This window comes from Diabrotica virgifera, chromosome 7, assembly GCF_917563875.1.
Source record: "Diabrotica virgifera virgifera chromosome 7, PGI_DIABVI_V3a".
NCBI classification, from domain to species: Eukaryota; Metazoa; Arthropoda; class Insecta; order Coleoptera; family Chrysomelidae; genus Diabrotica; species Diabrotica virgifera.
In genome coordinates, this window is record NC_065449.1 from 24,533,206 (window position 1) to 24,545,588 (window position 12,383).

General features: G+C 35.0%; 1 protein-coding gene across 2 annotated transcripts in view; it reads left to right on the top strand.

Annotated features, from left to right (window-relative positions):
* LOC114324798 (serine protease gd-like) overlaps positions 1-12,383 on the top strand; it is an 83,976-nt gene that overhangs the window by 23,901 nt on the left and 47,692 nt on the right. For both annotated transcript variants that reach the window (XM_028272647.2, XM_028272648.2), the window contains exon 2: positions 4,307-4,529. In XM_028272647.2, coding sequence (XP_028128448.1) covers positions 4,317-4,529 — 213 coding nt within the window. In that variant the 5' untranslated portion in view covers positions 4,307-4,316. The remainder of the gene's footprint in view (positions 1-4,306; positions 4,530-12,383) is intronic.

Consider the following 12,383-nt stretch of genomic DNA (forward strand, 5'->3'; position numbering starts at 1 on the left):
CCTAAATTTGCAATTTTATTATAAAGAGTCATAATTTCCAATTCTATAATATTGAGTTGTTGGGACTTATGTACGTTAGTTAGTCTATCAACGACACTATCTAAATATGTGCCTTAAAGCAAAAAGTCTAACTATCATTTCAGCGGTGTATATCGATGATTCACAAGGCAATAATTTTTTAAATCCACTTTGAATATTGATTATTGCACACCCTACTTTGTTTTGTACTTTGATCCATCTGTATAGTAAAACTGGTAACGGGCCATTTATGAAGTATAAATGATTGAAAAACGGCTGGATTTAAATTATTATCCATAAAATAATAGTCTAAGAGCTAGAGCTGAAAAATCATCGTCATAAGTAATATGGAGTTTGGCATGTGAAAGGTGTCTATTTTATATTGATAATTATGACCCCTTTCAGGCTGACACCTCAGTGGATACAGGAAGTAGCAATAAGGGATGAAAGGGGAAAGTTAGTGTAGTCTTTAAAGGTTTTCACCTCCTATTTTGTTAAACCTGCATCGATTTGCATGAATATAGGTGACTAGTTAGAGCATACCCCAAGAAAAAAAATGATTTGGTGCCAACTTGCACTTTTACCCTGGGGGGTGGATACCACCCCGTCTCGGAGGTAAAAATAATTTTATTAAAAATAACCCCACAAATCCATAGAGGGACAAATTATAAGTAAAATTTGTTTTATCATCTTATTAAAATAAATACTTTTTGAGTTGTTATTAAAGATCAAAGATTTGTCTGTTTAAGAGCACATGCGTGAAGTTACGGATGATAAAAAGAACATATTAATTAATTGTATGTTACCAAAATATTATTTTTATATTATTTCGATATCATAAATTTAGCAAAAGTGTATTCGAATATGTCAAATGTACCCATTATTGGACACCCCCAGTTTCTGGACGTATTCAGTTCATATTGATAGAAAAAATTCAATTAAATATCGAAATAATATAAAAATAATATTTTATTAACATACAATTAATCCATATGTTCTTTTTATCATCCGTAATTTCACGCATATGCTCTTAAATAGACAAATCTTTGATCTTTAATAACTCAAAAAGCATTGATTTATTTTTAATAACATGATATAACATATATTTTTATATATATATATATATACATACATATATATATATATATATATATATATATATATATATATATATATATATATATATATATAATCGGTTCATAACGTTCTACGACGTCTTCCGATTCCCAATCGCCATTGCTCTCTATCGTAGCACATGTCTTCGTTCAAGCCTCTTTCTCTGATTTCCCTATGGATTCCTTCTATCCAGCTTTTCCTAGGTCTTCCTCTTTTCCGCCATCCTTTTGGTGCCCATCGTAGCACTTGCTTGGGTAATCTGTCTTCTTCCATACGTTGTACGTGGCCAAACCATCTTAGTTGCTTTGTTTTTATATCGTCCATTATTGTATGCTTTACATCCATTATCTCCAATATTCTTGTATTTCTGATTTTTTGTATTCTTGATATACCAGCAGATCTTCTCCAGAAGTCCATTTCAGTTGTTCTGAGCATATTTTCGGATTTTTCTTTAAGTGGCCAAACTTCGCTGCTGTATGTTATAATGCTCTTAACCTTCCGCCGGTAACGTGAATTCTTGTAACATAGTTGGTAACGTCGGTCTACGACACCGACTTTTTTAATAATGAATATCTTAGGTTCTGATTTTCTGTTAATATTTTGATGTGACTAAATGTTTAACATAACTATATTTAAATAACAATATAGTAAGAAATGATCAATATTTATTTATATTCGGGAAAAAAATGCACATTAAAAAAAATTGGCTTCTTTTAGATACTAACATAATTGACAAACAATTTACAAAATCATGTCAAGTTTTTGAATACAAAATATCAACAAACATATCGACAACGGTTGAAATATCACAAAAAAAATAAAATTATTCAACAAATGTCCAACAGAAAATGAAATTATTGTCCGTTTGTTTCCTCATTTTTTTATACACTCCACTGCACCGCACTGTACGGTTCAGGTTCGGAATTAGCAACAATTTCGTCAAAAAGTTGTTGCAACCTGATTTGTTCTCTTTCATAATCAATATTCACATACAACTCCTAAAATTAATATCTATTATTTAAACTGACTATGGACCAAAAACAACAAAAACTTACCGTTAAGTATAACATAAATGGTAACCTCGGTCTCTCACACCGTCAGGTCAAATAACATATGAACTATCCACACTTGGCCACAGATATTTTAAGACTAAATAGTGTGATGAGAATTTGAAAGCTACCTGGCCGCGCGGACAAAAAAATATGCGCATTTGAGTTTTACCGCGAAAAATCCATTTCGTCGGTGTCAGGGACCGTACGTTACCACTCGAAGGTTAACAATGCTGTTATAGATGTTACGTTTATTTTCTTTGGAGATACTTTGGTCCCATAGGATTTTGTTCAATAATGCGATAGCTTTCCTTCCTTGTGTGCACCTTTCTTGGATATTCTTGTACAACGTTCCATCTTGTGTAATTGTAAGACCCAAGTATTTATATTCCTGACAGTGATTAATAGTTATTTCATTTTCCAACGCTAGATCCTGCTGTATACCTCCAACGCACATATATTCCGTTTTCTTGGTATTCACTTCTAAACCCCAGTTCCGGTACTCTTCTATGATTTTTCGGGTCATATATTCAATATCGTGATAATCCTGGGCCATAAGAATCTGATCATCCGCAAAACATAAAGTGTATAGCATGTTATCATCATTTAGCGGTATACCCATATTCTTACATTTATTTTTCCAGGATTTCAAAACTTGCTCTAAATATATTTTAAATAGTGTCGGCGATAGACAGCAGCCCTGTTTAAGACCCTTATTCACTTCAAATTCTGACGAGATTTCCTTGCCTATCTTAACTTTTGCTATATTATGTTGGTATCGATTTTTTACAGCTTTAATGAGGTTCAGACTGATGTTAGTTTTTTCGAGGGCTTCCCAAAGTTTACTTTGTGGTACAGTATCGTATGCTTTTTTTAAGTCTATGTACACTAAATGCAGTTCTTGATTGTAGGCTATTTGTTTGTCTATTAACTGTGTTACACAATATATGTGGTCAGTGGTGGATCTGCCAGCGCGGAAACCGGCTTGCTCTTCGGCCTCTAAGTCCTTGTATTCGTGTTATATTTTATTTTTGATAATTTTTCCGTAAACTCTGCTGATGGTGCTTGTGACAGATATTCCCCGGTAATTATCGCATATATTTTTACTGCCTTTCTTAGTCATGATATAACAAATCTGTTTCTAAAACATGATATAACAAATTTTACTTAAAGTTTGTCAGTCTATCGATTTGTGGGGTTATTTTTAATAAAATTGTTTTCACCCGCGGGAAGGGGTGGTATTCACCACCAGGGTAAAAGTGCAAGTTGGCACCAAATCAGTTTCATTTCTTGAGGTATGCTCTAACTAGTCACCAATTTTCATGCAAATTGATGGAGGTTTTACAAAATAAGAGGTGAAACTCTTTAATGATTGCACTAACTTTCCCCTTTCATCCCTTATTGCTACTTCCTGTATCCACTGAGGTGTCAGTCTGAAAGGAGTCATAATTGTCAATATACAATGGACACATTTCTCAGGAAAAACTCCATATTACTTATAACGATGATTTTTCGGCTCTAGCTCTCCGTCTATAAATATTAATTTGTTTTGAGAAAAGTTCTTCTAATACATGGGAATACATAGGAGAAACTTGATTTTCATAAGTATAGAAAGTACCTCGGTATTGAGATATTTTCATTAGTGTCTCTATTAGAGACAATATTCCCAATACTGACCAGCGGATGTGAATCTTAGACCCTGGGACAATTGGAAAGAAGAAAGATAGACGCCAACGAAATGTTCTGTTGGAGACGAATGCTACGAATTCCTTGGACCGACAATTATATACAACGATTTCATCTCCAACAAATAAAATACTTTGAACATGGTATGAGAGCAAACACAGAAAACATGGAAAGACTCATTATACAAGAAAAGATGGAAGGCCGAACATCATGAGGAAGATCCCCAACAAGATGGATCGATCAGATTACAGGAATATGCAAAAGAGCTATGCATGCAAAGAAATGACCAGAGACAAAGATCTTTGGAGACCACTATATTCCTTCCGGGGGGTCAGGATTGAAGAGAGAGGGTATTAGTCTGCGATAGACTCTTATATTTTTTTGTTTATTTTAATAGCCAGATATCTTTTTGTTTATCATCATTATTTCACTTTCAGATTATTAAAGATGAAGTACAAATATGAGTTTGCTTTTCTACTAATTTGGCTGCCAGCGATACTGAGTAAGATAAGAATACCTCCCGTTCCCTGCCCTGATATGTTTAAGTACTACAAAAATCACCAAGGAGCAATATACGGAGAAGCGAGAATACCATACGATCAGGCCACATCATTAGTATTTAGTGTAAACGCATCTTACGGGGGATATCCTACACAAACGGTAAGCATTTTTAATATTTTCTTCTTCTACGCTTATTTAGGCATATTTACATTGGCGAATATTACCCATCCATGACATATTTTTACGTACTAAATCCCTCTTACTCTATATCTTTCCTTCGATTACCATTTGTTAAAAAGTGTATCGTTCTCCACGTAATATGTTCCCTATAGTCTTATTACTTTATACATAATTAAAAAAAATAATGATACCTAACATAGCTATAGTAAGATGCAAGGGAAAACTATCGCAACCTATCCAGTATGAAACTGGCATTAGACAAGGAGATTCGCTGAGCCCATTAATTTAATCTGATAATGGATGAAATCATAAAGAAAGTTAAAAAAAAGAAGAGGATATAGAATGGGAGAAAAGGAAATAAAGATAATCTGCTACGCCGTCGACGCCATAATAACAGCCGAAAACGAAGATGCCCTACAAAAATTGATTAAAGAATTCGAGGAAACGGCGCTCATATACAACATGGTTATCTCAACAGAAAAAACTAAATCGATAGTAATATCAGCGGAACCGGACGATGTAAACTTGGGAATAAAACTGTCAAGCTACGGAAAAGTGGAAGAAGAAGTACAAAAACAAGTGAACATGGCGGACAGAGCAGCCGGATGTATCAACAACACAATCTGAAGAAACAAATACCTCATAATGAAAACAAAAACCAGGATATATAAATCAACAATAAGACCGATAATGACGTACACAGCGAAAACAAGAGCAGATACGGCGAAAACACAAAGATTGCTGGAAACAGCAGAAATGAAAGTTTTACGAAAAATAACAAATAAAACTCTAAGACACAGAGTAAGAAGTGAGGAAATACGAACGAGATGTGGTATAGAAGAAATAAACATGTGGACCAAAAAAAGAAAAATCGAATAGAATCAACACATACAATCAGTGGCGTGCGGTGACTTTTTCGGAAAGGGAAGCGATTCCATAAGGATATAAAAATATTTTCTTAAGGGTCGAGGGTCGAGCCACTTCCCACCTGATAACACTCTGATGCGCTATAGGGGCTCTCTATCAGCAAAGTGCTTATGTGAGACGTCCTGGGTACAAGGACTTACACACTAAATCCTACCCCAATCAATGCGTGAGGCACTCTATTCCCGCTATTTCTAGTGACTATAGTTTGTTTTTTAACTAGGAGGAGTAAATTAAAAAGACAGATTTACACCTAAGAAAGTTACTAGAATAATAGCCAAATACATCTTCTTTTTTGGTTGATATAGTCGGTCCTCAACGGTAATCCATAAATATTATATTAAATTAATACGTCTCTAAAGAGTTCCAAAAACAACTGCTTTTTATATAAAAGCAGACTAACAATCCAAAAATTAAAGGAATAACACAGAAAACACAAAAAATTGCCGATATAACTTAATTAACCTATGACATATCACTAGTGTCAAAATTTGATAAATGTCACCAGTGTCAAAATTTTATAACAGTGGAGTAAACTTGCCTGCGGTTGGACCAATTAGAAACAAGCAATACAGCGCGGTAAATTTGAATCACTCCTCTTGGTTTAAAAACAAACCATAGTGACCTATCATTGATCTATATTGCTAGCTCGGGCCTTGAGTCCTCGCGCCGGGCTTTGTTTCCTAAAGAAGAGTTCTATTTAAAAAAAAATTATATTCCGAGGCATTTTCCACAACACACAACTTTCAACAATATGACACTTATTTATACTTGAGGTCTATTCTCCTATCAAGTTCTGATAATTGTTGAATGCAGTCTTTTTCAATGTATAATACGGCTAAATTTCGCTTGTTGAATTTCTTTTAAACTTTTAATTTGAAACTTTTAATGCATTTTAATAATGAAAAACTTCGTTCAACTGATGCAGTTGAGGCTGGGATAGTTAGTACCTACTACTTCACACAACTTGACCACTTCACTCAGTGACTTGTTTAAACTAGTAGTTATAAAGAAATACCCAGATTTCTGGGTATTTCTTTATTACTAATATCAGTTGTTTCATAAACGACACTTAACTGAGGATGCAAAGCTGGGATATCAAAAGATTTTCATTATTTGGGAAAATTACTGTGGGAAATTTTGATGAATTATAATTAGAAATATTAAGATTATATATAATTCTACAAATTTTAAATCGTTAAAATTTTGAAAGTTAGAATTCATTTGTTATAGAATATTATCAAAAGGTCTCTCTGTTGCCGACATTATCAATCTTCATTATTTTTCTTTCATGTTCAAACCCCATATTTCAGTTTTATCCCAAATATTTTTGAACTGCTCTCGTTTTTTAATTATCGTATTAATAAAGTCATCAATTTGTCTTATACAAAATGCAATGTCATTTGACTTCATCTGTAAAATGTCAAATAAAAGATCAGTAAAAGGAAAAATATCTGCAAAAAATTTAAATCGAAATACATATTCTTTAAGCGAATGTACATGTACGTACCTAACCACCGCTGCAGCAGTAACAGTCGGAAGGCGCTAGGATGCGCTAGGACGATCGCTTCCAGAGTACCAAAATTCGCGCGACTAGTGGGTTGCGGTCATTGAACCCTGACCAATTTTTAAACCGGACAACTGCTTGACAAGCGGCGATTTTGAGATGCGCTTCTGTCAGGAGTGGACCGAATATGTAGTTGAATTGTGTGCATATTGATTTCTTTCGTACGCGTACGCGATTAATTTTTAATATTTTTCAATGCGTATGCCTAGGTAATATTTAGATTACTTGGATTAGGGAACAATTTTTGTTATTAAATAGGTATTAATTAATGATAGATATATTTTCTTATATCGAAGTAGGTATAGGGAAGCGGCGCTTCCCCCGCTTCCATGGACCGCACGCCTTTGACATACAAAGAATGACAGAAAATAGAATAGTACGAATAGCAAGAGACAAATCGCCAAATGGAAGAAGATCATTGGGAAGACCGAGGAAAAGATGGTCAGACAATGTAAACGGAGGCTAAAAACCGAAGTAAAACAGGCATTGAGGCTACTTATAAAAGTAGGAAGAAGAAGAATACATTCTCATTTGTGAGTCTGTCCGTACATGATATTATAAGCATTCGGCGCAAGCACCACATTTCAAAGATTTCAAGTTTGTTAATGGAGCTGGCCTTTAACGTCTATGCTTCCATTCCATATAAGAGAACAGGCCAAACGTAACACTTTAGTATCTTGTATCTCAGATTGAGATCCAACTTGAGATCAGTCATAAATTTACGAAACCTCAAAAAAGCGTTTCTGGTTTGTTCTACTCTGATTGTAAATAAAAGCAAAACGCTGGACGGAAGGGCCGCCCGAGAACTTTATCGTACCGATCTATTATCGTTATGGTACTAGATACTGGCATTCTATAAAAATAACAATGTTACTCGTTATTTTGATATTTTAGAAACACCTTCTGTAATAATGTGTTAATTCCTGTATTTGAGAAAATGTACGATGCCATAATTCGGGGACACACTATAGATGTATAGATTATTGCATAAATCAATAGAATATTATAGTCATACTTTCATTTCAAATTAGTTCATTTTTCTGAGAAATTAATAGTTTACAATATTTCCATTTCATTCTATTTCGATTACGCCAGTCAATGCGCGAGACTAAGAACAAGGTATTATCTCCGAATTCTATCCTACTGCATGGATTTTAATGAAATTTTGGGAGTAGCCCAATCTCCTAACTCAAAGTCTATCCTATATACTATGGCGCTTTTATCATGGGAGCGGTTCCCAATTATAGAATGAATTTGATCACATTTTTTACAAAAACCATTCATTTTAAACCCGTTCAATTTTGAAAGTAAAAATAACACTATATTAAAAGGTATTGCAAAAGAAAAACAGTGCATTTAAATTATGGTGGACGGGGAGTTAAATGTATATACTTATCATTTTTCCTTAAAGTACATTAGTCATATGTTTTTTTGCACCATATCTCGCTTAATTTGTATGTAACCGACATTTAATGGTGCTCGTTTTAAAGGCCTTTTCAAACACTAAAAAAGGTGTTGGTAGCATTATACACCTAAAACCTACCGTTCCTCTGTTATTTTAAGTTGAATACACCAATTTGGGCATGCACCAAAAAACAAACTATTTTCACCTACCATATCTCTTTTTGTATTATAAATAGAACATTTACGAAGGAACGAATCTCTTTATTATTTATAACCTAATTAATGTTTTATATAGTGTTTTTAGTTCAATGCATAGTTTTTAAGGCATTCACAAAAAATCCGTCCGAAAAGGTGTCATTTTTCAATGAAAATGGACAATTTTCATCTACGCATAACTCAAAGAGTATTGAGTTCTCAAAAAAAAAGTATAGACCAGTTTTTGCTTAGACATAGGTTCTTTAGCCACTTCTGTGCTTATTTTGACCAACAAATTTTCCACCCCCTTGAAGAAGTGGGAACCGCCCCAAGATAAAAGCGCCATAGTATATAGGGTAGATTTTATTCTTGAGCTATTCCCTACTTACTGTGCAAATATCAAGTACATCAATGTAGTAGGATGGAATTTGGAGCCAAATACGCTCATTGACTGCCCTACAATAATGCTCTGCTATGATCGCGTGAGAGAGGACACACATAAGATTATAGCAAAATTTCTATTTACCGTAACTTTTCGAGTTTTTAAGCTACAGCAATGAGTTTTATGTCATTGGAAAGGTAATTTTGCATTATTTCAAAATATGTAAAAATATACAGGGCGTGTCTTAAAAAGTTAATATTTTTTATTCATTTCCGGTTCAACCGGAAGCCATATCTTTGGTAAAATTTATTGTGATAATAGATAATAAAATACAATATATGTTTGCAAAATTTCAAATTTAAGTTTATATTATGAAGGAAGTTACGGGCACTCGAATATTTTTTTATAAAAAATTCATAACTCCCCGCCTATGGGGAGTTAAGAAATCTGACTAATGTCATTTAATTTACCGATAGGATATCAAAAACATATCAAAAAATAAAAAAATTCCTTGAAGCCATTTTTGAGAAAATCTAGTTCAAATTTATGTCAAATTTTGACCCCTTAAATATAGGCAACCCGTAACTTTTTCTGAAAAACGATAACATCCTTCTGACAGTTCCATCATTCCAGACTATATAACGGCGTTTTCAAATTAAACTAATTTTAAACAAGTTTTTAGATACCATCTAGGGAAATGTGTCGGATGGGCGGTCGGCCATGTTGGCCGCCATTTTGAATTTGGAAATGTCAAATTCAGTATTTTTATTTACCTATCGATGAGCTTTCTTTGAGTTGAATTTTATTCATTTCGGTAAAAATTTGCAAAAATGTGCCCTAAATAACCCCCCTATTTCGGCCCCCCTTTGAGAGGTTTTTTTTTGAAAAGCTTAGTTTCTCGACAAAATTCTCTTAAACTTACTCATACCGAATTTCGTCAAAATCGGTCCGGTAGTTTTTGCTGGGCGGTGGCGAACATACGTACGTACATAATACTTCCGACATGTTTTTTTTTATTTGCTTTTTAGACTCAGGGGGACTCAAAACGTCGAAAAAAAGTGAAATCTGAAAAAAATTTTTTTGCACGATCCTATAACTTTATCTATTATACTATACTACGTATATAGTACGATAAAGTAATATTATACTATACTACGTGTATAGTACAATAAAGTAAAAATATATTAATATGAAATGTAAACCATGATTAACAATGCTTATCCGTTCCAACATATGGTTCAAATTAAGTCCACTAGGTGCAACTGAGGTCTCCGTTGCTACTCCCCGTCCGTTATGTGAAAACATATTGTCAATTAAGCATCCCACGTGGCTTGTGGGGGTCATATAAAATCCTTATGGATTTTTCAGAAATTATCCAAATTTAGCCATACGACTCACACTCCCTCTAAGGGGAAAATTGACTCATCCCAGATACCTACGGTATCAAAAGGATTGAGCTCTGGTGGGACTCTTTCCGTGTTATCGAGCCCTAGGTGACTTGGTATGCTAGAGTATCTCCCAGAAATTTGCGTACACATCTGGCCGTCGTGAGTAGTACAGCTTTCTGCATAGTCTTATAAAGGTGTTCGTTTAGACCCAGCTTTTTTATGTTTTCGAGGAGGTTCTTCGGAATGACTCCAGTAGTAGATATAATAATAGGTATCGTCTGGGTACTTTGCATTCTCCATTGCCTTTGTATTTGAATTTCCAGATCTCTGTACTTGGCGATCTTTTCAGTAACTTTACTACGTAGATTATTGTTGTTAGGTATCGTCACATCAATTAGTGTTGTTTGTCTTGTTAATTTATTAACTAGTACGAGATCTGGTCTATTATGTGCCACTGTTTGGTCTGTGAGCACAGTACGGTCCCAGTATAGCTTGCAGTTGCCATCCTCAAGCATACTCTCAGGGACGTATTGATAATATGGGAGATGGTCCGTTTGAAGAAGTCCCAGCTTAATAGCTATATCTTGATGAAGGATTTTTCCCACTGCGTCATGCCGTTCCTTGTATTCAGTTGCAGCAAATGCCTGGCAGCCCCCTGTAAGATGTTGGATGGTTTCTTGGGTTCGGCATCCATATCGGTATTTGTCGTTCTGGATCTGAGGGTCTTTGACGATATATTTCAGGTAATTTTCAGTTGGTATAACCTGATCCTGAATAGCCAATAATGAACCTTCTATTTCAGGGAACATCTTTCCTAATGCTAACCAATAGTTCGACGCTGTATTGTCGACATAGTCTTGACTGACCTCATTTTGATGTCGCCCGTGCAGAGGTTTGCCCATCCGGATGCGCATTTTTTCGTCATTAGTAAGGTGGTTTATGCGCATTTCTGGTTCCCTCAGTTTGATTGGTGTTGTGTCATCTACAGCGCAAATAGCGAGGTGTAGAGTAGATTTCTAAGCCTGCATCTGAAAATAAGTCCTTAAATTAGCAATCTGTTTATCTAATTGCTCACCTATATCCATAAGTCCTCTTCCTCCTAAATACCGCGGTAATGTCGTTCGTTCTGCTGCACTTTTAGTGTGGTGTTTTTGTGCTTTTGTGAGGTGAGTTCGTACTTTTCGCTGAAGAATTTCTATATCCGTTTTTATCCACTTAACAATACCAAATGAATTGAGTTTTCGGTAGAACGCCTTCTCGGAACTTTCAAAAAGTGCATTGTCACATATTCGGTTGTTACTAACTTTGTATTTACCTCCTTAGCCGCCCTGAATAGACGGAAAGTTTTTGTTTTAATGTATCCAGACACTGTTGGGTTGTGTTATTTTCTGGATCGTATCTCGAGTGTCTTGCAGTGCTCCGCATTATTTCTTCAGCTCTCTTAATGACTTTTCTACTTGGTACTCCTCGTAAATATTCTGTGACCTTGCCAACATCCCTACGCAGTAATTCAATCTTCCCGAGCAATCTCTTTTCCCTGGGTGCAATTCTGTTACTAGTTCTTCCGTTATTAGTACCCCGTCGTGTTCTGATCTTAATGCCCATTACATTAGCAATTGCTGTTGCTGCACAGTAGATAAGCATATGCAAATATTCTAATGTGTGAGCTTCTACGACGTAATTGGTTAGGACTTCAGTGTTCACAATTTGTAACAGCGCACCTAGTTTCTTACAAGAGTTTATTCTTGGTAGCGGTGGTCTGCTAAGTGGGTTTGTTCCATTAAACTTTTGTACGGCGCGAGCCATTTCGTTTAGTAGGCTATCACGTAACTCGTTGTTTTCCTGCGGTGTATTATCAGGTTGAGTTTCTGGTATGGGAAGCTCAGGAATCTGCTCATCAGGGATTTCATTAGGGACTTGATCTAAAACTAGCCCTTGGTTATTAATCTCCTGTTCGACTTCGCTTTTGATGG